General features: G+C 32.2%; 4 protein-coding genes and 1 long non-coding RNA gene across 11 annotated transcripts; all 5 read right to left on the bottom strand.

The window, feature by feature from the left end:
• Positions 1-1,140: 1,140 nt before the first annotated feature.
• LOC105762423 (uncharacterized) lies at positions 1,141-2,028 on the bottom strand. Its single transcript, XM_012580229.2, has 2 exons — positions 1,945-2,028; positions 1,141-1,867 (listed from the first exon to the last, which is right to left on the bottom strand). Exons 1-2 carry the CDS (start codon positions 1,999-2,001, stop codon positions 1,274-1,276), a joined length of 651 nt encoding a protein of 216 aa, XP_012435683.1. The 5' UTR covers positions 2,002-2,028; the 3' UTR covers positions 1,141-1,273.
• A 4,059-nt stretch (positions 2,029-6,087) lies between these two features.
• Positions 6,088-8,366, bottom strand: LOC105763797 (uncharacterized). The gene is made up of 2 exons (XR_001124428.2): positions 8,096-8,366; positions 6,088-6,657 (listed from the first exon to the last, which is right to left on the bottom strand). It is a non-coding gene; the product is annotated as an uncharacterized LOC105763797 (long non-coding RNA).
• Positions 8,367-9,781: 1,415 nt separating this feature from the next.
• LOC105763798 (probable protein S-acyltransferase 14) lies at positions 9,782-12,239 on the bottom strand. Of its 2 annotated transcripts, XM_012582146.2 has the most exons (7): positions 11,727-12,237; positions 11,169-11,388; positions 11,001-11,092; positions 10,709-10,832; positions 10,533-10,618; positions 10,226-10,291; positions 9,782-10,080 (listed from the first exon to the last, which is right to left on the bottom strand). In XM_012582146.2, the coding sequence occupies exons 1-7, from the start codon at positions 11,934-11,936 to the stop codon at positions 9,955-9,957; spliced, it is 924 nt and encodes a 307-aa protein (XP_012437600.1). In that variant the 5' UTR covers positions 11,937-12,237; the 3' UTR covers positions 9,782-9,954. The 2 variants fall into 2 exon arrangements, with proteins under 2 accessions (XP_012437600.1, XP_012437601.1); XM_012582147.2 differs by lacking the exon at positions 10,226-10,291 and having other exon boundaries at positions 11,727-12,239.
• A 1,553-nt stretch (positions 12,240-13,792) lies between these two features.
• On the bottom strand, positions 13,793-19,909 carry LOC105763800 (glutathione S-transferase zeta class). Of its 6 annotated transcripts, none has more exons than XM_052624695.1 (10): positions 19,751-19,909; positions 19,574-19,661; positions 19,396-19,452; positions 19,213-19,298; positions 18,232-18,303; positions 14,756-14,809; positions 14,575-14,650; positions 14,377-14,438; positions 14,235-14,294; positions 13,793-14,113 (listed from the first exon to the last, which is right to left on the bottom strand). In XM_052624695.1, exons 1-10 carry the CDS (start codon positions 19,868-19,870, stop codon positions 14,015-14,017), a joined length of 774 nt encoding a protein of 257 aa, XP_052480655.1. In that variant the 5' UTR covers positions 19,871-19,909; the 3' UTR covers positions 13,793-14,014. The 6 variants fall into 6 exon arrangements, with proteins under 6 accessions (XP_052480655.1, XP_052480658.1, XP_052480656.1 ...); XM_052624698.1 differs by lacking the exon at positions 14,756-14,809 and adding an exon at positions 17,739-17,792; XM_052624696.1 differs by lacking the exons at positions 14,575-14,650; positions 14,756-14,809 and adding exons at positions 17,554-17,629; positions 17,739-17,792.
• Positions 19,910-20,254: 345 nt separating this feature from the next.
• Positions 20,255-22,642, bottom strand: LOC105763801 (LOB domain-containing protein 19). Its single transcript, XM_012582149.2, has 2 exons — positions 22,182-22,642; positions 20,255-20,715 (listed from the first exon to the last, which is right to left on the bottom strand). Exons 1-2 carry the CDS (start codon positions 22,467-22,469, stop codon positions 20,383-20,385), a joined length of 621 nt encoding a protein of 206 aa, XP_012437603.1. The 5' UTR covers positions 22,470-22,642; the 3' UTR covers positions 20,255-20,382.
• Between the last annotated feature and the right edge of the window lie 3,576 nt (positions 22,643-26,218).

The following is a 26,218-nucleotide window of genomic DNA, read 5'->3' on the forward strand; positions in this document are numbered from 1 at the left end:
TATGGTATTTGTTTATTGATATTCATTTATTATTAGTGTTTATTAACTTATATTGTGGTTTATGAATTATCACCTCGCGTCGTGCATTATTATTCCATTGTGCTTTATTCGTTCAAAAAGTCGTGTCTAATATGGTTTAATATCAAAACCGATTTATTCAAAAACTTTCAAGATAATGCAAAGTTCGATATTTGGAATCTTCGAAAGAATTGAGCCCTAACGTATTGGGTTCCAATTTTCGTCGATGAATCTAAATAATCGAAGATTTTCTTTAATCAAAACACATAAATAAAAGCTCATTCTCGGGAATTCGATACGCCGTGTCCTAATGTATTGGACATGACATGTTGATTCCTCGATATGAGAATTTTTAAAATAATAATAAAGGCAATATTCGATATTTAGGAATTTTGTGAAATCGAGCCCTAATTTACTGGGTTTTGATTTTCTCATTTGACCCAAATGATCAGATATCCTTCTCAAAAATGCATAGGTTTTAAAAGTTAGGAGATAAACTTAATTTTGGGGATTTAAAATATTGTACCCTAACTTACTGAGTGTGACAATTTATCTCTTTGAAATAAGTGAGGCTTATCATACAATTCATTTTATTCAAATTTTCTTTCCAAAGGATTGTATTTTAAAATCTTTTCAAATTCTCGACACTAAGACATTAAACAATCAATTCGGTACCAATTTTGGGCGTTACGAGGGTGCTAACCCTTCCTCGTGCGTAACCGACTTCCGAACCTATTTTCTCAAAATTCGTAGACCTAAAATTGTTTTAAGGTGTACCGATCACATCTCAATAAAGGATTGGTGGCGACTCCAATTTTCATTTCATTTTCAAGTCGACAACTAAATTTTTTGTTTTTCAAAAAATGGTTTCGACATGTATGATGATGTTAAGAAAATATGCCAAGTTTCGAGACTAATATAGACCCAAAAAAAAAAAATTCAAGTACCAAAGTATAAAAAGTTAACAAATTCATATACCAAATCTTACTTTGTCCCTTATATTTATTCCACTAACCATGTATAATTTTATATACTTTCAACACATCTAATATTAATGCATAATATAAAAGTGTAAGTGCTAAAAATAAGATCTAGAAAAGATGGATTAAGAGGAGTCGAACAACTTGTTTACATAACATCCAACTTGTTCCAAAAAATAACACAGAGCCAGATGGGGGTAATTACATTACATGTTGGTCAATATATTATATAATTTATCTACAACTTGATGATGAACTTTTAATATTATTAGAAACTAAAAACATGGTGAAGTGATCCTAAAAACATGTTCCTCACCGGTCCATTTATCTATTTTAACAACCCACCGGCTTCTTTTTCTACTATTAAACCCATCACCGGCACCTTTCCTCGTCGGAGCTTTTCTGTTCACCAGCAAACCATCTCCGATGGGCAAAAAATGGGTCTTAAATTCATCAACATTGTTCCAACCATGTCCTTTATGAAGGGCATTGTACCCTACAATAAGGGCACCCCTATTATGCTTTGTACCCTCTTGTGCTGCCTTCAATACTTCCTTGTGACCGTCGATGTTGCAATCGATGAGCACGAAATCGGCAGTCTCGTAATCGTTTAGGACCATTTTGGCATCTCCGATGACGAAGGTTAATGACCCCCCGTAGTTGCCTAATGCGGTTTTCGATGCGACATAATCATCAAGACTATTCAAGATGCATACTACTTTGCCGCCAGTTTGACGTGCCGCAGCGATTAAAGCTAGCGCGGTAGATCCTGCTACGCCGGCACATGTCATTACCATGAGCTGCGCGTTGTTGCCCGCCGCCATTGCGGATATGAACTCCGATACGTCTGGTTCTTTGCCTCTTTTCCCCTATAAAACAAAACACATCCAAAATAAGTACGTACATACATACATAGCATCAATGGACTAATGTGGGTTTTGGTTACCATTTTCAATGCTCGGAGATAAGCTTTGGTGGCGTTCTCAGCAGACCAAAAAGCCATATTGTGTTTTGCTTGAAACTTGAATAGTTGAAAGTATATGTTTGGTAACCCATACATTTGCCATTGGTTTTATATATAGAGAGGGGTACAATTACTATTATTATATTTGCATGAGGTAGGTTCTTAAGAGATTCTTACATGACAGCTCCATAATATTTTTATATAATATTCATCCCTTTTACTATCCCAACTTAATTTTATTCCAACCGAGATGATATTTAATTAAACCCTCTCGAAAAAAGATGATTTTAAAAGTTAGAAAAAAATTACACTATCACTTATTTTAACAATTTATTGATAAGTATTAAATAACCAAATCTTATATAAAAATATGAATATATCAAAATTTAGATAAAAAGGTCATTAAACACGTATATCAAAATTAATATGCAATATCCAATATCCCCCCCCCCCCAATGGGTATGGGGCAAAATGAAATGTTAGTAGCTCAAAACTTTAAGACATCATTATATATGGTATGGAGCAGTTTGCAGCCATATTCATGTCCTGTCATGGGGATAATGTCTTAGCCCACTTGCTTATATAGATTATACTTAAAGTCATTAAATTCTTATTAAGTCTATGTTCTATTTATTTAACTTCGAAAAGTTACAAAATAATTATTAAAATATTCAAAAAATTTCATTTAAGTTACTGAATTTTTAAAATTGTTGTTGTATAGCCTTCTTTATTCTCACTATCGACATCAATCAAAAGCTCACATTCTCTTCTCTTCTACAATTCAATTTTTTTTTCATAAAACTTTGAATGTTATGAATCTACGAACCAAAATCCAAACAATTTTTTCTCTAATATCTGGCATTGATAGTCAAATCGACTTAGAGATAAGATAAGTTCCTCTACTCGCAATGGGTGTTGATCTACTATACTAATCATTGAATCGTCGCTTAAAACTCACTAGCTGAACTTTTAAAAAAAAACTTAATAGTCCAATGACTTGAATAAAAACTTTCGAATAGTTCATGACAATTTTGTAACTTTTTGAAATTGAGTGACCAAAACATAAACTTACTAATAGTTTAATAACTTCGGATGTAATTTTTCATTTTGAAGTTCATTTATTAAATAAATCAAACACGAACATAACATATTCAATTCATTTATGTATATAAACAAACTCGTTTTTATTCCTTTAAAGCACTTTTTATAAGTTTTATAAAATTTCTTCATTTAAACCTATTGGTTGAAGCTAAATTCATCACAACCCTACAACATTGGGGAAGCTTGACAACCTAGAATATATCGAAAACCACTTACAGCCCACAGTGTTGAATCTATTTTATAACATAAATCTTGTCTGAAAATCAAGATCCATGTACAAAAAAATTAATGAATAAAGCAAATGATCGCAGAGAAAGAACATGTTGTAGGCAATGGCTCCCACATGCTGCCAACAAGTCCCTGGAACAGTTGCCCCCACCAGTCGTGAACCAATGGTTCTTGTTTATAAATTTGTGACCTTCCTAGATATAGCTCAAATCCTAGAAATTTTGAATCATTGGAATTTGATTTCTACTTTACGCCATTCCCAAAGTATTCAGCTTTTAAGTGAAGAGTTAATTCCATTACAAATCCTTCAACTATGGCTTAGATTTCAAATCGGTCCTTAAGCTTTAAACGTTTTAGTTGTGTACTTGATATATCGATATTGTATCAATCAAGTTATTTCGTCAACCTTTTTGTTAATTTGGCATTAAATGTTGGTTCAAACTAGCATGAGCATTTGATGCAAGTATGTGTGTAATTTTAATGATATTGTACAACGATGAAGTCAAAAATTTTATTTGGGGAGCTAAAATAAAATTGTAAAACTTTGAAGTGGTGAAGCTAAAAATTTTATTCTAAAAGAGCTTAGATTATAGAATTAATTTTTATGAAGGGTCAAAATTACAAATTTTCTATATATTTGAATGGTTAAGATGTTCGATTATAGACACCGTATGCTTATTTAACATGTTAGATCCAAATTGCCCATACGGTAGATACACACGTCAATGGCAAAGCTAAGAGTAGGAGCCTTGTCTCTCCTTGGTTAAATTATATAATTCTCTTTTTAGTCCCTCTTAATTATTAAAAGTTCAATTTTAATCCTTTTTAGCTTCGATCAAATGAAAAAAAATGTATTTTTTTGGCCCTTACAAAAATTATTTATTCAATTTAGATCATTTTAACTCGCGATTCTTTAGCTTTGCTCCTCTACCTACCCAAAAAAGAATTTTAATTCTCTCAATCCCCTTAATATAAGATTTCCAATTTCATATTTAATACATGTTTACAATTTAATCCACATACTTTAAGAATGCTCCACATCGTATCCTAATTAACATTTAATGCTTAAACAGATGATTAAGTTGTTGAAAGAAACTGATCGATTCTTTCAAGACTTAATTAAAACGTTTTAAAGATCAATAAAATTTTAAATTTTAAAAACAAACCTCCAAGTTTGCTTAAATATTCCCACATAAATAAATTAGCTTCACCGGCCAAGAGAATAAATAATATTATTAATAATGGAAAATTAATTTCAAAAATGGAAATTTTGATGTGCAAAACCAATCAAGTTGATATTTTTTAATAATAATCCCCAACAGCCAACACTGGAATCTAAGTAAGATTATATTGTTTGTTTTTCTCAGGCAAATGCATTGACAATCACAGCCTACCCATGATGTTTGTATTGTTTTATGGCCTCATTTCCAATTTTTTTTCTTTTTTGGGGGGATTCTTGAAAGGTTATTTTACTTGTTTCTTTCTCTGTGTTTTATTTGTCTTGTCAGTTCTGTAAACAGTTTCCTTTGATCTGCATGATTTGTTTGTTGGGGTTTAATGAGAATTTTTTTAAAAAAAAATTGGGGATTTAATTGAACTTTTTTGAAATTATGAGGCTGTAATGAGAATTTCTAGAAATTTTAAAAGAATTTAATAGAATTTTTCAAAAATCCTATGGGGTGTAATTGAAATTTTCAAAAAGTTTCAAAAGAATAATGAAAAAGAAAAAAAAATGGGGGAGGGGGGTCTCCAATATTTGGTGGTGCGGTTATAAGAAGGCAAGTATTCAAAATAATTAAATTACTCTCTTTTTTTTCTCCAAATCGTTTGCTTCTTATCTTTTCTTTTACTCAGCGGTAGTGTCAGCTTTCGGGCTGACTATCACTTGCTTTTTTCCTCTCCCATTAACCCTTTCTTTCTTTTTTATTTTTATTCACTACACATGTCTTCTCTCTTTTCAGTTTGTACATCTATATTGTGGGTATTTTTATTATCTCCATAAGTTGTAATAGACAAATGACAGTGTCTGTCGTTTGCTAAAACTCCACTGACCACCAGTAGTTTTTCTTAGAAAGTGGGTGACTATTCGTCAACTTCTTAATTTGTTTTTGTTTTGAGAGTATTTTAGAATAATAAATGATTTCACGTGTTGATTTAGACTCATATTGTCTTAAGTTTTATATGTTTTTTGTTTGTTTAATAAGTCTTTAGTTTTAAAAGTTTTTATATGCTCTTGTAGCACATATTTTAGTCTTGCTTATACATGTAATCTTAGGGCCAGTTCTTCATTGCTTTTGAGAAGTGCTGTGGAAAACTACTTTTAAGAAGTGCTTTTGAAAAATTTGAGTGTTTGGTATTGCTGTCAAAAAGTATTTTTGAAGAATAAAATGTCCATTTTAGACATGATATTATAAAGTAACAAATATGTATTTAAATAATATTCAAATTAGTTAATATTATGATATTTTAGCAAAAATATAAAAATAATTTATTATAACTTATTGTTAATATTTTAATATATAATATTAATTTTAAATATTTCTAAGTAATCCATATTAATTATTTATTAAAGTTAATCGAATATATAAACTATATTTAAATATTTAAATATAATAATTAAATATTTGTAATTAGATATTGACACAATTGTATTATTATAAAAATTATTTTTATTTTTAATTAATGCTTTTAACACATTTGTATTGTTTTATTTTAAAATGTATTTAAATATATATTAACATAACATAGAAAACATAAACTTAACAAATTAAAATATTACATATATTTGGATTGAAGTTTTAAAAAGGGATAATATTTATATACCAAATATAAATACTAAAAATTTTACAGTAGCATTTACAAATTGAATATAACGTGCACTTGAGTTGTAAATCTAGAAAGTGTTTGTCAATGGACTTGCCTGAAAAGCTAAACTCGAAGAAGCCAAGGAAAAATGAAAGTATACTACGCACAAACAACAGATTCAGTGCAAAATTTCCACTGGCGGCCAATTGTGAATGTCAAAATATTTGATTCTTATGCATGGCTTAATTCTCAAACTTATTGAGCTCAAAAACAATACTTTGAATCAACAAGAAAATGGCAGCTCTGAATCGATGGCAACTCTCATCAAACCATGTATGTCATGCCCACTTGCAAGATATTCATGCGAGGTACACTCATATTTGCTGCACCAACTCGACAGTTTCTCCACAGGAACGCGTAGAAGTAGTTTATGACGAGTTTCTTGATGAAAAGGGAGTTCTTTTTCGCCCTCAAATCTCCATGTGCCAAGAAATAAGTAAATCCTAAATCTATTGCTTGTCGCAGTACTGATAGCTCATATTCCAAGCCTGGGTCTTCATTCTATTATACCAATGTCCAGTATATTAAATATAAAGTTTATCCACAACAGTAATTTACCAAATAACAATCATATAAATAATCACATGCCATAAAGAGAACATCAAAGCTTATAACATATAGTGAAAGGATTCTTATCTACAACTAAAGTGGTTATAACATCAAATCTTATTTTCCACAAGCTATAAACTCTAGACGATAAGGTATGTTCCTCTGGAACAAATTGAAGTCAAAAACCCATCACAGAAGGTCTGGGATTTGCTTCCAGGAACAGAAAAAGAGTGGTCTATTGAGTCTATCTTTGAGTTTAGAGTCAGACAATTAGTTAGGGATTATGTTGTCTTGAGTTTACTATAAAGTCATGGAAATTCCATTGTCATATTCCTACTTTCTTCTCTCAACTACTACTATGATGCTTCAGGGGATGATTCACAGCACAAGGGTAAAACCATGAGTTTATTTCCTTGTCATTCCAATGCTTCAGAAAATTCTAGCAATCTTCCTCCGATATCCGACCCTCTTTGGATTCCTATCCCTGTCCCTAAGTTCCTACTGTAAACCTTAAAAAGCTGTATTCTATAAGCAGGAAGGCTTCTACAAATCTACCCTACATCAAAAACTGCTTTCCCACTATAAGTGATGGTAAGTAAGAATCATACAATCGACGATAACTTCAACCAAAATGAAACACAGGCATGGTATCTTTCATTATGTTTGAAACGCAAAGCATAACTTCCTAAGTCCAAAGAAAGCTGTTAAAGTTCTACTGGTTTGAATGACATTCTCCATTTTAAAACCACTGCACATATATATAGACACAAACAAACACATTTAGATAAGCAACTACAAAGAGCTATCTGTCTAATCTAATGGCAATATCACTTAACTGAATTAATCATACTTTTTTCCTACTAAAATTTAAAAAAAATCCAAAAAATACAACAATTTTTCGTGCATAAGAAAGAAAGTATGTTTCATTCATTCAAAAATAACAATAATTGTTAAATATTCAGAGATTCATTGCAAAATCCAACCGTTGAATGTGATTTTATGATCATTTATATAATTAATTTTCAGTATCGAAATATCAACAATAGATTGGAGAGCTTGAATTCGAGTAATTAGTAATGTTTCTTATCGTAAAGCTAAACGTTAGAAACAATTAAAAAGAACATCATCAAAACTTTAAAATACAAAAGATACAGAAAATTCAGCAACGATATGAAATTTGGATACGAATTTTGATTTAGTCTATATTTCTTCTATTTTTATCAACTAAAATAGTTTGGAAGAGTTACAAAGCGGTAAAGCAAAAGAGGCACAGAGCAAAGCAGCAGCAGAGGCACAAAAGCCAGAATTTTCCCTCTTTTTTTTTTCTATTGGAAGAGTGCTTTTGGAAAGTAACTAATAATTAAAGAGAAGAAGAAGAAAACAAACTCACCTGTGGAAGAGGAACAAAGAACAGGAAACAGCTTTCACAGCGAAAATGTGAAAAAAATGGGTATAGAGCTTTCACAAAAAAGGAAAGAACGTTTTTTTTTTTTGGGGGGGAGGGGGGAGACAGGTTAATTTGGTCAATTATCAGCCAAAAGCACTTCAAGCTTTTTAGATGGTGAAATTTTTAGCTTCTTCGTCCGGAGAAAATGACGTTTAAATGGTGAATTTTTTGAGGAAATGGAGGCCGTTCTTCATTCATTTTAAGAGAAAAAGACTTTTTATTGCAAAAGTCCTTCTAAAACGTAAAGGAGAACGTGGCCTTAGTTTTACAAGTGATTTTATGGATGATTTTATTGTCATCCTCTCTAGTTTGATGAATGCTCGATTCTTTTGTCGATTTTTGCTCACCGCATTGGACCATCCAGGACTGATTTCCTTATCATATTAAGTGCTTGCAATCACTCAAATATGTCATTCTTGAGTTGTGACAAAGCCAATTGTCAATGTGTCATAATGTTCTATTGATGTTGAGGCTAAAGCCTTTGTTGTGTTGATGAAGCTTGTCATTCACCATCTACTACGAGTGTTTGCTATTATTTTCTCTCTGAATTGTATGGTTCCATTTATTGAATGAATTAATAAATTTACCTTTTAAAAAAATAATTAAATTATTTTCTTAGTTTTTAGAAATTTATAGTTTTATATAGGGATGTAATCAAGTCAAAATTTGGAGTTCAATACTCGATTTGAATTCGATCAAACTTCTATTTTTAAGTTTGAATTCGAGCTCGATTAAGATCATTTACCAATTTTTGTACTCGAGCTTAAGCTTGACTCAATAATTAAGTTCAAGGTTAATAATATATATTAATGATTTAATAATATAAAAATATAAATAAAAAAACTCGACAAGGCTTGCAAGCCATTCAAATCAAGTATTACTAAACCCGAATTCAACTTGACCGATAGCTCTAGCTCAGCTTGATAATTACCAAATCAAGTTCAACTTTTTTTAAAATTGAACTTAAGTAACTTGTGAGCACCGGTATATCATTTACACCATTAGTTTTATCTAAACTTTTTAATACAAAATTCATGCCACATAAAATTATAAACTTAGCGGCAAAACTCTTGCATAGAGCTCCTTATTATACCTATTCATGGACTGGCTCGGTTCCAAAAAAATTCAAACCCAACCTTAAAAAGCTCATTATATAGTTCAAAAAGTAATAAAATATTAAAAATATATATTTGTAATATTTAACTTAACTTCAAGCTGAACTATAGAAACGCTTTATCCAAACCCGACCCGTAAGAATTAATTCACTAGACGTGGCTCAAATTTTTAAGTGATCTCCAAATTTGAAATTAGTACCCTTCTATTAGAGTAATTGTCATATCTTGGGTGGTTTAATATAAGGTATAATTAACACAACCCCCATATTTAATGGATTAAACTAATATGATACTCAATAATATATTAATGCTATTAATGTTGCCGATTGAATCTTAACTCGATTGGTATGGACATTGTTGCTGAAGCGCATTATCTTCCTATTTATGGGTTGAAGAGGAACGGTAGGTAATTCTAGGACTTTATCAAAATAGCATATATGATCAGAACATATAATATGATTATTAAAAAAAATAAACAGACGACATTAATACAAGTACAAAAAATTCAAGCAAATTTGAAATACAAAACCATTTTCTTCTATATTTTCAGTCAGCATGTACAAATGTCACATGAAAACGAACAGTTAGAGCCGGAATACCTGTACAAAAACAAGGAAGCAATGTCGGAGGGCTTCCTGTATCTAAAATTACAAGAAAATTTATCCAAGTTTCCCGGTTGTGGACTTTTTAGAACTCCTCGGAATCAAAATCAGGGTTCGATGGGAATTCGAGACCCTGAAGTGCTGGAATTCGTCGTAAATCCTCGTCCGAGTAAGCTGGAATGAACCAGTATCGCTTGTCTGTTCCAAACACCTGTATATATACAAGCACCAAAACTTGAGAACAACGAAGATCGATGACAGTTAATACAGCATACAGACCAGCTATAAAGAATGCAAACTCCAGGAAAGCTTACGGAAGCCATAAGGACTTGTCAAACAAAGATAAAAAAGTTAACCTGTTCAAAATTTTTCTTTCGGCCTAGGTCATAACGCCATTTCGGAGTAGTTTTCTTCTCATATGCCTGTTCGAAATACGACCAAAGAATTTTTTTTCAGTAAATGCTAAGTCTATTTATATTGCATTTTAGTCCTATAAAGGGAGAATACACCACGTATCCAGCCGAAAGATGGACCAAAATTCTCGTTAGGATATTCAGTTGATGTGCTTGGCGTTACAGCATTTGAGTTTTTTCCGAAAATGAATAGTTTCACACGTGTACGCACTATTATGACACGGTAATAGAATTCAAATGAATACAATACCTCAATAGTTGTGGTGTTAGCGGACACCAAAGATACGTGCATGATCAAAAACCCAAAGACACTCAATGCAAACGCCAGATTCAAAACTGTGACACGAGAAAATTGTAATACATTAGCACATGGTCAGGAAAAAATTGTTGAACAGGTTAGAAGAAAACTGGCCGAGCAACCCGTACCGAAGGACAGAAAAGTTGTAGCAAGGGTGGCAGTAGTTCCGGGAATTTCTTCATCGCTAAAGAATGCTAAGAAATGAGAGAATAAGGCCAACGTCACAAGACTTGTCTCGAGGAATGTGTAGAACTGCATCGAGGTTTAAAATCGAAGTCAAACGAACAGCAAGCAAACAGAACCATTACTTCAACCTATGTTACAATCAAGCAACAAGCCAGAAAAGAAACACTCGGCAAGCTCGATTTATGCATTTTGAAAATAGTAACGACAAAACTGATATAGATAAAGCAGGCATACCAAGAACAGAAGGAAATACTTATAATTCAATGCACCAACACAATTGACAACCCATACACAATGATGGTCCATCTTTAGCACACACCGCCCACCTAAAACCGATCATCATGAACAACGATTTCATAAGCAGATATAAAAAGAAACGGAACCGATAAATCTCGAACGTACAAACAGAACAATGATGGCAACGAGGTGGTTTAAACTGGTTGCACTTCCAACAATATCGAATCCTTTGACTTGACAGGTCCGGCTGCAAACCGTCAAACTCCGACTCATTCAATGGGTCAACCTCCCCTCTTTCCTCATCCGAAGCCGGTTTCCAGTTAGGCGGCACAGTACCGGAATCAGTCAAAACGACAGTGAAGTAACTCCATAACAGCAAAACCAACTGCAGAATCCCATCAAATTTCCAACATTTAGACCCAAATCATACATTCTTCGAAGGTTTAGGGTTTAAGTTTTTAGGGTTTCAGGTTTGATCCGATTACACTAATCACAATCCCCAAAACCCAATTTATTAATTTAGAATCTAAAATTGGAAACCCTAAATCTAAAAAAGGGGTCCAAAAGGAAGCGTGTGGTTCAAATTTAACCCAAGCTTATATTTTTAGCAATTAAAAATGAAATTTTTACAGATTCATAACATCTAAACACAAAAAGGGAATAAAATTTAAGACCAAACTCAAAACCCCATCATAAAAAAAGGATTTAATTTTAGGGATTTACCAAGAAATGAAATAAGATCAATACAACAACAGCAATGAACGAGTGAAGGCCACCATCGAACAAAGCAGGTCCGTAATTGGTGAAAACGACGGCGTAATAAGTGACACCGACGACCCCTAAAACCAACAGGATCATGATCGAGCCAAGGCCTCTCAGGACCGTACAAAACTTGAACACGTTCCAAGCCATAGTTGTTCCAGATCTATGCATAATACCCAGACAATAAAATTACAAAACAAGAGACAAAATTGATCTTTTTTCCGGGTTTCTTTTTATGGTTCTGACAACTGCTTGAAAAACAAGTGAAAAATTAAGGTTGTCTTTGAATTATTACTTAGAGAACAAGGATGATACTGGAATAAGAACAAAGAAACAGGATTTTTTTAAAAATTTTGCTCTGAGATTTTTGGTATGAAAATAAGAAATCTAGTTTAACCTAGAGTTTATGGGATTTGTGATTCCAGATAAGTATGGAATCCATGATACTATACAGAAGACGAGAGAAAGAGAGAGTGAGTCAGTGAGTCAGTGAGTAATAAAAGCAATATTTAGTTCCTTTGCATTTTCTGGTAAATATATCCTTCTAGTCCTTCTTATTTTTACAATTGATCAACTTGGTCCCGATGAGAAAAATTGGAGCAATTTAATCCTATCAATTTCAAATGTGAGCAATTAAGGACAATTAATCAATGTGTTTATGTTTTCTGCCAACTATACATAAATTTGATTGGTATTATAACAAATTTAGCTCTCATAATTTACACGCTCGTCAAGTTGGTAATGATTTTATAAATTTAACTTGCAACATTTGTGTAAATGTGTAAATGTTTAGGCTAAATTTGTTATTTTTTTAGAAACAATACTAAATTGACAAAACATGTAAACATCAAAGGGTTAATTTTTTATTATATCAATCAAAATTATGTACAATCGATTAATTGTCCTTAATTGCTCGAAGTTTTTAAAGGGATCAATTTGCTCAATTTTAAAATTTTGAGTGATTGAGAAGTCTTTTACCCATTTTTAAATGGGTAAACTACATCCAATGTCTATAAAATAATAGAATGTTTTGGTCACTTGGCTTCAAAAAATTACAAAATGATCATTGGACTATTTAAAAGTTTTCATTTAAGTTACTAAACTATTCAAGTTTTTATTTAAGTCATTAGGTTGTTAAATTTAAATAAAAATTCAAATAGTGAGCTCCAAGCAATGATTTAATGATTAGTATAGTAAATCAAGATTCATCAACAAGTAAGAGATCATACCTTAGATCTAAGTTGATATAATAATTAGTGTCACAGATCGAAGAAGAAAGTTATTTGGATTTTGGTTCACGGATTCGTGACGTTCTTTCATAAAAATAAATAAATATTGTAGAAGAGAATGGGAAGTAGAGCTTTTGATTGGTTAAAACTAGAGGTGTTCATAGGCCGGGCGGCCCGGCCCGGCCCGACTGCCCGCCCAAAATATGGGAGGGTTTGAGTAAAAATATAGGCTCGAAATATGGGCTTGGGCAAAAAAATGAGGCCCGTTTAGAAAATAGGCCGGGCCTCGGGCACCACTTTTTTGGTCCGGACCCTGCCCGAACATAATAAATATATATTTTTTATTTTTAAAAATATTTTAAAATAATTTTTTTATTTTTAAAATATTTTTAAAATACTTTTTTTAATTTTCTAAAATTATTTTTGTGTTTATTTAAAAATGGGTCGGTCGGGCTGGACTGGCTTAGGAATTTTTCCCAAGCCTGCTGGACAAAATTCTAGGCCCATATTTGGCCGGGCCCGGCCTAGGACTCGGGCAAATTTTTATGGGCCTGCCCGCCCATGAACACCTCTAGTTAAAACAAGTGAACAAAGAAGATCATACAATAATGATTTTAACAACCCAAGAACTTAAATGAATACTTTTGAATAATTTAATAACCATTTTTGTAATTTCTTGAAATTAAGTAACCAAAACATAAAATTTACTAATAGTTTAACGACTTTAAATATAATTTATACTATTTTGAACTATACCTAAAGGGATGGTCAAAAGCCCAAAAGCCGAACAAAACATACTAGTCCAAGCCTAATGGTAAGCTTGACATTCGATTTAACATTGTTACAACAACAACAATGCCACGAAATAATACATATTACGAGTTTCTGATCACTCAAATAAAAAACAACAAAACAGGATTTAAAAACCAAACAACATAATAACCACTAAAATCTCCAAACAAATTAATACAAATACAGGACAGGCAACAAGCTCTTATTGTTGGTTACTTCTCACTCAAGTTAAGGTACAGCATCAGGTTGTCTTTCAGGCGAGGCATCTAAGAATTCCAGTAACGCCTTCAACGACTCGAATATCCGACACAATCTAGGGTACTTGGACTGCAAAAGGAAAATCCAGCACATACAGTCGGTTTCTTGAGTGCTAATTAATCCGACATACAAGTTTCGAGAATTAATGGAGCATAAAAGTGATGTTTTAAGCGTTCAAAGACTCGTTTACCATGTCGATTTTAAACCGCTGCATCGCCGCAGCTATCTGAGGTGCCATAAATACATCAGCCTGAGACAGACAAATTAAACATGTAAGAATTCATCGAGGGTTTAACATCAAATCGGAAAGACTCCAACAATGACGAATGTACCATGTATACTTCGTCTCCGGTTGCATATTTGCCGTTGATGTCTTTCAGCAACTTCTCGAGAGCTGCAATGCAAGTAAAGCAAGCAAAAGGTTGCGTTAAGTATTTCGCGAAACTCCGATTATCGGTTAGAGGCTCTTTTTACATATACACGACGACACAAACACGAATGAAAGTTAATTATGAACTGAAATCACTTACCATTGAAACCTTTTTCCACATTAGTTTGAGCAAACAAAAGTGATTCTTGTGGACCAACATTTTGCTCAAGATATTTCTAAGAACCATGAAAAGAGGGTATCAAATTGAATTAAAACATGAACACATGAATGTGTATATATATATAAATTCATATGTGTGTATATATAAAAACAGAATATACCAAGGTTGACAGCATATGAAGAGGCTGTATGCTGGAGGTGACTATGCTGGCAACCTGTGGATGACAAACTAGTTAGTGAACTATCAATTGAGCAGGTGCGTCAATTCGAGTTTTAAAATTTTCTGATTATTTGGGATTTGGGGCAGTTTCAGTTTCGGGTATTTTTGGGTTTATGCCATTCAGGTTTGAGGTTCAGGCTTTTCAATGCAAGTCTATTTCGTGGTTTGTCACTCTTTTTTTTTGGGTATAATTACATGTTTTCATATCCGTTTTACGGTCTGAGTATAATCCTCTTCGAGTCGAGGGTAATATTCAAATTTGATCACTTTAATTCCAAGTCATTTAGAGTTACTTATTCTTAGGTAATTTCAAATTTAGGATTTTGACGAGTTTTACTTGTTGACATTTCATAATCAAATCAGGCTAACTATACAGAAGACGAGAGAAAGAGAGTGAGTCAGTGAGTCAGTGAGTAATAAAAGCAATATTTAGTTCCTTTGCATTTTCTGGTAAATATATCCTTCTAGTCCTTCTTATTTTACAATTGATCAACTTGGTCCCGATGAGAAAAATTGGAGCAATTTAATCCTATCAATTTCAAATGTGAGCAATTAAGGACAATTAATCAATGTGTTTATGTTTTCTGCCAACTATACATAAATTTGATTGGTATTATAACAAATTTAGCTCTCATAATTTACACGTTCTGTCAAGTTGGTAATGATTTTATAAATTTAACTTGCAACATTTGTGTAAATGTGTAAATGTTTAGGCTAAATTTGTTATTTTTTTAGAAACAATACTAAATTGACAAAACATGTAAACATCAAAGGGTTAATTTTTTATTATATCAATCAAAATTATGTACAATCGATTAATTGTCCTTAATTGCTCGAAGTTTTTAAAGGGATCAATTTGCTCAATTTTAAAATTTTGAGTGATTGAGAAGTCTTTTTACCCATTTTTAAATGGGTAAACTACATCCAATGTCTATAAAATAATAGAATGTTTTGGTCACTTGGCTTCAAAAAATTACAAAATGATCATTGGACTATTTAAAAGTTTTCATTTAAGTTACTAAACTATTCAAGTTTTTATTTAAGTCATTAGGTTGTTAAATTTAAATAAAAATTCAAATAGTGAGCTCCAAGCAATGATTTAATGATTAGTATAGTAAATCAGTATTCATCAACAAGTAAGAGATCATACCTTAGATCTAAGTTGATATAATAATTAGTGTCACAGATCGAAGAAGAAAGTTATTTGGATTTTGGTTCACGGATTCGTGACGTTCTTTCATAAAAATAAATAAATATTGTAGAAGAGAATGGGAAGTAGAGCTTTTGATTGGTTAAAACTAGAGGTGTTCATAGGTAAGGCGCCTGCCCGCCTCGACCGCCTCGCCCAAAATATGGGAGGGTTTGAGTAAAAATATAGGCTCGAAATATGGGCTTGGGCAAAAAAATGAGGCCCGTTTAGAAAATAGGCCAGACCTCGGCACCACTTTTTGGTCCGGACCACCTTGAACATAATAAATATATATTTTTTATTTTTAAAAATATTTTAAAATAATTTTTTTATTTTTAAAATATTTTTAAAATACTTTTTTTAATTTTCTAAAATTATTTTTGTGTTTATTTAAAAAATGGGTCGGGTCGGGCCAGACCCGGGCTTAGGAATTTTTCCCCAAGCCGGGCCTGGACAAAATTCTAGGCCCATATTTCGGGCCGGGCCCGGGCCTAGGACTCGGGCCAAATTTTTTATGGGCCCGGCCCGGCCCATGAACACCTCTAGTTAAAACAGTGTGAACAAAGAAGATCATACAATAATGATTTTAACAACCCAGTAACTTAAATGAATACTTTTGAATAATTTAATAACCATTTTTGTAATTTCTTGAAATTAAGTAACCAAAACATAAAATTTACTAATAGTTTAACGACTTTAAATATAATTTATACTATTTTGAACTATACCTAAAGGGATGGTCAAAAGCCCAAAAGCCGAACAAAACATACTAGTCCAAGCCTAATGGTAAGCTTGACATTCGATTTAACATTGTTACAACAACAACAATGCCACGAAATAATACATATTACGAGTTTCTGATCACTCAAATAAAAACAACAAAACAGGATTTAAAACCAAACAACATAATAACCACTAAAATCTCCAAACAAATTAATACAAATACAGGACAGGCAACAAGCTCTTATTGTTGGTTACTTCTCACTCAAGTTAAGGTACAGCATCAGGTTGTCTTTCAGGCGAGGCATCTAAGAATTCCAGTAACGCCTTCAACGACTCGAATATCCGACACAATCTAGGGTACTTGGACTGCAAAAGGAAAATCCAGCACATACAGTCGGTTTCTTGAGTGCTAATTAATCCGACATACAAGTTTCGAGAATTAATGGAGCATAAAAGTGATGTTTTAAGCGTTCAAAGACTCGTTTACCATGTCGATTTTAAACCGTTGCATCGCCGCAGCTATCTGAGGTGCCATAAATACATCAGCCTGAGACAGACAAATTAAACATGTAAGAATTCATCGAGGGTTTAACATCAAATCGGAAAGACTCCAACAATGACGAATGTACCATGTATACTTCGTCTCCGGTTGCATATTTGCCGTTGATGTCTTTCAGCAACTTCTCGAGAGCTGCAATGCAAGTAAAGCAAGCAAAAGGTTGCGTTAAGTATTTCGCGAAACTCCGATTATCGGTTAGAGGCTCTTTTTACATATACACGACGACACAAACACGAATGAAAGTTAATTATGAACTGAAATCACTTACCATTGAAACCTTTTTCCACATTAGTTTGAGCAAACAAAAGTGATTCTTGTGGACCAACATTTTGCTCAAGATATTTCTAAGAACCATGAAAAGAGGGTATCAAATTGAATTAAAACATGAACACATGAATGTGTATATATATATAAATTCATATGTGTGTGTATATATAAAAAAACAGAATATACCAAGGTTGACAGCATATGAAGAGGCTGTATGCTGGAGGTGACTATGCTGGCAACCTGTGGATGACAAACTAGTTAGTGAACTATCAATTGAGCAGGTGCGTCAATTCGAGTTTTAAAATTTTCTGATTATTTGGGATTTGGGGCAGTTTCAGTTTCGGGTATTTTTGGGTTTATGCCATTCAGGTTTGAGGTTCAGGCTTTTCAATGCAAGTCTATTTCGTGGTTTGTCACTCTTTTTTTTTGGGTATAATTACATGTTTTCATATCCGTTTTACGGTCTGAGTATAATCCTCTTCGAGTCGAGGGTAATATTCAAATTTGATCACTTTAATTCCAAGTCATTTAGAGTTACTTATTCTTAGGTAATTTCAAATTTAGGATTTTGACGAGTTTTACTTGTTGACATTTCATAATCAAATCAGGCTAAATTACTTTAAATTCGGGTTTTACGGGTTCGGATCATGAGCATAAAGCCATACTCCAAGATACTTACCTGAAGATTCAGAGCTTTAAGCTGGGGATCAGCTGGTAAGAGAGCTCTTTGAGGGTATTTTTCTTCCAAATACTAACAAAAAAATGTACCAAATTAAACAATCCAGCTGAAATGAAAGCCAAAGCACCACATCTAATGACAATATCAACAAATTTCATACACTAAATTATTAGTAGGTTTATGTTTTGATCACTCGACTTCAAAACGTTAAAATTGATCACTAATTATTTGAAAATTTTAAGTCACTAGACTATTAAAACTGTTGTTGTATAGCATTCTGTGTTTGTACTGTTTGCACCAATCGAAATTCTTTCCCCTTTTCTTTTACAGTTCAGTTCATTATCATGAAATAACTTCGAACATCACGAATTTGCAAACCAAAATCCAAATAGCTTTCTTCTTCAATCTCCTACACTAACTGTAAGATCAACTTGGATCTAAGGCATGTTCTTCTATTCATCGAAGGGTACTAATCCACTGTACCGATCATCAAATTGTCACTTAAAACTCGCTAGTTGAATGTTTTTTTGAAAAAAAAAAAAACTTAATAGCCAAGTAACTTAAATAAAAACTTTCGAATAATTCGATGACTTAAATGAAAACTTTCAAATAGTTCAGTGACTAAAATGAAAACTTTCAAACAGTCAGGTGATTATTTTGTAACATTTTAAAGTTGAATAACTAAAATGTAAACTTACTAATAGTTTTGTGAATTGAGTGGGATTTACTTTTTCTTTTCTTTTTTAATACAAGAGGACAGCCCTAGAAATGAAAAATCGCTTTTAGTCCTTTTATAAATAAAAAAAATTTAAAAGTTTATATAGGGTAAATTGCATTTTACCTCCTTAAAAATGAAAAAGAAAATTGAATCCCTTCCTAAATGATAAAATCATAAGTTATAATTAAATTCCAACCCCTAAAAGAATTTCTAATGGTTGCTAATCTTAGAGTGAAATCAATATTGGAATTAAGAACACTAACCAACAAGATTGCATATGAATCAGACACGACAACATCACCATCAACAAGAACAGGAACAAAATGCAGAGGGTTCAATTTCTCAAACTCTGCAACAACAGCAGCAACAACAAAAGAAAAAAAAAATGGTCTTTTTAGTATGTTTCCATTCTACCATATATATATATGTATGTATGTATAGCTCACCTGGTGTAAACTGCTCTCCTTTTGAAAGATTAACAGCTTTGTACTCATACGAAATCCCTAACAAAAACCCAATTAAAAAATCAGTACCAAAATTACTGGAAACCTACTGAATTAATGAATTCGAGAAGAAACCCAAATTAGATATAAGAGGGAATAAGCTGATGATTGAAGTTAAAACCTTTGAGGTTTAAAGCGAAGCGAACTCGCCATGAACATGAGCTTTGCCAGTATGAATACAGAGCAAGCTTTGGAGACTCACCAATTATCTGTTAACAACAAAATAAAATAAAAATAATGAGTGGACTTTGGGATTAAATTGAACAAAAAAAGAAACAGTATGGTGTTATAATCATACCGCTGCCATTGTTGGAAAGGTTGAAAGCTCAAAAGCTTCAGACCGAGCGGTGGGTAGTTGTTGGTATTTGGTAAGGATTTTTGCAATAATGTGACCAGCAAAGCAATCAGTTAACGACATGAAAGTAAAAGCTTGTCTGACTTTTATAATAGAGAGAATATCTATTATAACTATTAGAATGTATTTTTTAATTTAAAATATGGGTAAATTAATGAAGAGTAAACTAATCTTTCTACTTCATTATGGCCTTTTGATCTTGTTCAGGATTCAGCTTTTGCTTGTGAGTGGGGTGCTCCATCCATTCCCTGCCAGCAACCGTGCATGACACATGGAAAGCTTTCTTTTCTGTGATGGGATTAATTGGTTTGTGGCTTGGTTGTTTGGGACTGCAGCCTTTGCTTCGATTTTCAGCTTGCTTTTGCTTTTGATTATGAGGTGATTAAAAAAGGTATCATCTTTTTGGTGTCAAGTCCTGCACTTGGGAGTTTTTCCCTGCATTGGAACTTTGCAAAGTTGGGTTGTTTTTAGGTGTCTAAAGCCAAACATGTGACAGTTTCATTACATTCCAGAAATCAATAGTGGTTAACCGTGACAAACCACATCAAAACTTAAACAACAATCGGAAAATTCAATTAGCCAGAAGTTGAAGGCCGGAATCGTACACCGGGGTGACATTGGGAGACGAGTTCCCAGGCTAAAGCTTGAAGGTCTTCGTCTTCCGTTACTCGATTGAAAGGATTTGGAGAACCCGCGAGTTCGATTGAAGTCTGTTGCGGTTGTGGCAGATCAAAGACGTTCATGGATGTATCAGAAGAACATACCAAGTCAGATCCTAATTCCGACGCGGAATGAAACGTCGTCGGCGATCGGCATTCAGCCTGCGACTGCGGCAGCACTAGAGAGAGACACTGCAACGTCGAAAGTCGGGCCTGAATGTAGGCTAACTCTGCCTGTAAATTCACTACCTACACAGCATAAGATAAGTTTATATCAAATATTAAGTTTACCTTTGAATTATGTGAAAAATATCCATACAAATATATACATACATATATAATTATTGTTTATATACGCTGATTAGATATGGGTGCCTATTTAATTTGAAAAAAAATTTGAATTCAATTTAATTCGGTAATTATCGAGTCGAGCTTGAGCAGCCTGAACTATCAATTTACCCGAATTCAAGCATCATAATATTAGATATTCCAACGACTTGCAAGCCTATTCAAGCTTTCATCTTAATATGTTTTATATTCGAAATTACAATTTTTATGCTCATTATATGGAAAGAGTTTAAGTACAATCGAACTCAAATTTAAAGATGAATAAACTTAACTAAACTAAAGTATGAAAATTAATATCAAACTTGAAAATTTTAAATCTAATCCAAGCTCAAACTTATTTCTATTCAAGCTTAACTTAACTCGATTACACCATAAACCTTACTCCATATTATATTCTCTTAGCAAATAAAAAAATACCAAGAGAAAAGGACTAAGTCAACCAAAACACCTCAGAATATTTCTCGAGTTGCTAAACTTTGCTTGCTGGCTCCGGCAAGCAACCCCTCTCTCTCTTGGGGAAGGGCAAAATTTTGTGCAATTTCAATTATTTAAAAAAAAGAAAAGTCCCTAATAAAACTAGCTAATCTCCAATTAAATTTCGGTGTTCAACAAATAAATATATAGGGGTTACAACTGTGAAAGCTTTGACTATGTAAAAGGATTTGCATGAAACAACTAGACGAGGCCTATGCTATGAAACAGCTGGTTACTTAATGCCAAATTTGGGTGTTAGATTTAATCTTCAATTTTATATTATCGCGATTTAGTATTTGAGTTTAGTTTTAACGTTCATTTAAGTTAAATTTTGTACAAGTAATTAAATTCGATTTTAATGTTCAATATGATAGTTGGCATTAAAGTTGTGTTTTCTTTTTTTCTTCACTAAGTACTTATGCTTATTTTACTAGAAATCATGTCAAAAATTCATTAAACCACATAATGCCATTTAATCTTAATATTAAAACAAAAAAACCCTCGAGCTACCAAATTAAACATAGAAATCAAAATTTACCTTAACTGAATTACCCTAGTAAATATGAACAAGAACAAGCTTCTCTATTATGATATTATTGCTCACTGCTGTAATTGAGAAAACTTGTAACCCTGCTGGTGCATGTAAAGAAGAAAGAAAAATGTGTGTTGTTGTTGTTTAATTGCATGCAGGCCCCAAAACTCAAAAAAAAAGAATAGGAAATAAACCCTTTTTGAAATAAACCCTAAGGACCAAACGCAAAACAATTAAAAAAAACCCTCAAAAACTTAACAAAAATAGATTTGTGTTTATCTTCTTGAATAAATTCTTCACCGCCGCCCCCCAGGAAAAAAGAAATTCATAATAATAACAATAAGAGGGATTTAATTTTTACCTGCTGTTGGAGGGTGAATATATGGCCAGCACAGCCATAAACAGGGTCTCTAACCCTAGCTAAAGCCTCGTAACAAAGCGTGAACACGGCGTCGACACGCCTGTGAACCGGCGTTCCCTGCAGCAACTTGGCAGCATTGCTGGCGCCAAACACCTTGTGCACCGCCGCGAAGTGAGCCGTGCCTTGGTCCGAGTCGAAATACGGCGCGAACACGCACCCTCTCACGCATTTTCGCCTGAGGAACTTACAGGCTCCGCATGGCCCGGTTCCATTGTTGGCTGCACTCATCTCTTTAGAGAGAGAGAAGACAATGGAGGGTGATGATGGGTGGTTTAGAGGGAGAGAAAACAGGGTTTCGTATGTTAACTGGTGTTAAGATTAAAAAAGAAAAGATGGTTGAAAGCTAGAGTTCTGCTATACACACTGTTGGTGGCCGTGGGTCAGTTCAAGACAAAGACTGGTAGTTTCGTTCCTTTAGTATTTTATATAATATGTGTGTATCCTTCGATTGTGATTGAATATATATTCTATTTCCATTTTTAACTTAAAATGAGATTTTTAATGTTTGGTATGCCTGTTAATTAACCGTCAAATTTGATTTTGGTCCCTCTACTATACTTGAATATAAGACTTTTTCTAAAAAAGAGATTAAGGTATTTGGTAAAACTACACTCAAGGCTCTTATACTAAATTTTCTCAAAAATGGACAAATTAGTTTTGTATATTAGATTAAAGTGTATTTTTTACTTTTAGTACAAAAGCCTTCATATCCTTTTTACGGTTTATGAAAATTAATTATTTCAAAATTCGTGATTACCCTTCTCAAAAATATTGTTCTAGATTTTGAACATAGTGCAATATAGATACTTTCATTTGACATGATTTTGCCCAAATACTTTCTTAACATTATTAGTTAGTCCAAATAACTATTTTACCAAGTGAAGGGCAAGTAAGCAAGTAGAGACCTTGATCCTTGGTTAAATGATTTATTTTCAAATTTGGTCCCTCTTAAAGATGATAATTTGATTTAAGCCCTTTTAAACTCTTGATTATATGAAAAAAATGTCTTTTCACATCTTTCAAATATTAATAGTTCAATTTAAGATCCATTTTATTCATTGCTACAAATCGGAAAATGTACTGTTGTTATCTGAAAAAATTTAATTTTAGGATCTTTTAACATAAAATTTTTAAATTCAACCTCTCAAAAGAAAATTCTTTATCTCGACCTCTCTACAAAAAGTTCTTGGAATCAATAATTTTAAGAAAATCCAAGACATTTCAACTAAAATAGGAAACAGTATTAACTATTTTAATAAATTAAATGATCAAATTATACATATTACTGTCAAACAATAAGGATTAAATGTCCAATTTAAACATATTAGAAGGACCATAATCATAATTTAACCTATAATATATATACCCGACACATTGTTATTATCATTATCATCGTCATATGAAAATGAAGATTTGTATTGCAATGTGTAGTTTCAGTTTATGTACATTGTAATAAAAAGAGAAGGTTTTGGATTTTTTTAAAAAAAGGGACTTGAAAGCCACGGCAGTGGTGAAGAAGTGATTGCGTGAAGCAAACAAACATGCGGAAGCGGGTGAGTCAGTGAGTGGCGGTCTGAGTCAATGTGCGGTGGTTCAACACCCACCCCGCCGCAGTTTGCAGACACGTGCGAAAACAACGAAACAAAAACATCTTCCCTCCTCCATCCAATCATCTTTCCTCTCTTGTCACCTCCATCTTCAGCTTTTCTTTTTTTTTTGGTTTCTGGGTTCAGACAAATATCATATCACTGATCATCTGCTGTTTTTTTTTTTTTTGTAACTCTTGACCTTGCACCCCACTTGTCTTGTTTTCACCTTTGTTTTTGTCTATTACATGTTTTATAAAAATTTTGAGAGAGCTTGATTTGGATAAGGTGATTATTTTCGGTAATAAAATTATCACGACATATTAATTTTTATATTTTATTAATTTATTTTAGTATAAAATTAATTTCTTCAAAATCAATTGGAAAAAAAAGTCCTATAGGGTAAGGTGATAGATTCATTATGCATATGACAGTTTCATAATATGTTGATTAGTGGCAATCTGTTTAATTTTTATTAATATAAAGTGTAACACGAGTTATACCAGTGAATCCATCATCCTTATCTAAGATTAAAGATAGTAAATTAGCTCTCTAAATAAAGGTACTTGTAGAATAGATGATTATCACACTTCGTAATCTATTCTGAATTTTTGCATTGTTAATGATATAATATTATTAGCTTAACATAATATTTGTAAATCAAACATGATAATATTATACCATAATTTTACATTATCCTCAAAAATCTTATATGATTTAAACTAAACTGTCCCTTTACAAAATAAGAATGTAGTAGTAAAATACATTATATTTTCAATGACAGAACATAAATTCAAACCTCGAAAATAATATTATTAGGAGGAATTACCATATATTTAAACTTATAAAATAAAACAAACATGAAAAAATGGAAAATGCACCTAAAGGGAGATGAATGGGGAAGGTAGGTGGTAAGTTAATAGGAGTGGTGGCACGACAAAACATGTTTTTAATAAATTACTACCAATTAATTAATTAAATATCAAATCACAACACTATTATAGTATTCTGAAACGGTCGCCCTTCTTACAAGGAAAGGAAAGTCTTGACTTTGGTCAGCTGAACTCATCAAACAGTTTCACCAACTGGTTTTTACTTTTCTTTTTTAAAACAAAATTATTAATAAAATAAAAATAACAATAAAATCGGATTAAATCACTATTTCGAGTCTTTAACTTAATACCTATTCTCGCGTTGGGGTTTAAAATTTTCTTTTTTTCAAGCTAAGCCTTAAATTTGGCAATCGTTTTCACGTTAGGGCTTAAATTAGACAATTGTTGTTCTCACATTCGAGCTTAAACTTTTTTCTATTTAAGTAAGCTCTTGAACTTGACAATTTTTCCCCCGTTGAGGCCTAAACTTAGGGTACGTTTAGTTCACTGTAATCGAATAGAGCTGTAATAGAATAAAGTTGTAATCAGTAATTCAATTGTTTGGTTGAATAGAATAGAATAGAACTGTTGAATGGAATGATGTTGTAATAGCATAAGGAAAAAAAATTAAAATGACTAGAATACCCTTAGCAGAAGTTTTTTTAGGTAGATGATTATTGTTATTGTTATTAAATTTTAATAAGATTATTATTAAAATAATTTAATAAAAATAATAAATAATTTAACCATATTTTAACATAATTATTATTAAATATAATTTAATAAAATAATATATAATTTAATAAAATTCTTAATATAATTATTATATGAATTAAAAATCATAATATATAATACTATAAAATAAAATATATATAATCTATTTTATTATTTTTAAACTGCAATACATATTTAATGTGTTAAAATATCATTAGTGAAACAAATAATTTAATTATTCTACAATAAAAATAAAATACTAGAAGTAATAAATAACTTGAGAATTATATTTCACATCCAAACATAATATTCATATATTAACAAAAAGTTACATAATTTCATTATTTTATATGTCATAATCCATATGTTATAAAATTTTACAATATCAAAAAGTTACAACATTGTAATGACATTCTATCATGTCATTATACCATCCAAATATTACAAACACAAAAAGTTATCAAAATATCATCAACATAACCATGATTTTTAATGGTCAGCAAGAAATCTTCTGACCCATTCCAATAGCACCGTAGAAGGTAAACTAAAGAAAATGAGTTGGATGATCCGGAATTTTGCTCAATGCGGGATAGCTCTCATCCTCAGTTAAACCTTCTACTTCACATAATGTTGGATATAATGTAACCCCCTAACCCGTATCCGTCGCCGGATTAAGGTTACGAGGCATTACCGAATAGATCACAGCTCATAACAAGCATTCATTATAATTCATGTTTCGTAAATTAACCACATCAATACATTTATCCCATTCAAATTTCGGAGCTTAAAACTTTTAAATCCATCT

The sequence above is a fragment of the Gossypium raimondii genome, chromosome 12 (assembly GCF_025698545.1).
Source record: "Gossypium raimondii isolate GPD5lz chromosome 12, ASM2569854v1, whole genome shotgun sequence".
NCBI classification, from domain to species: domain Eukaryota; kingdom Viridiplantae; phylum Streptophyta; class Magnoliopsida; order Malvales; family Malvaceae; genus Gossypium; species Gossypium raimondii.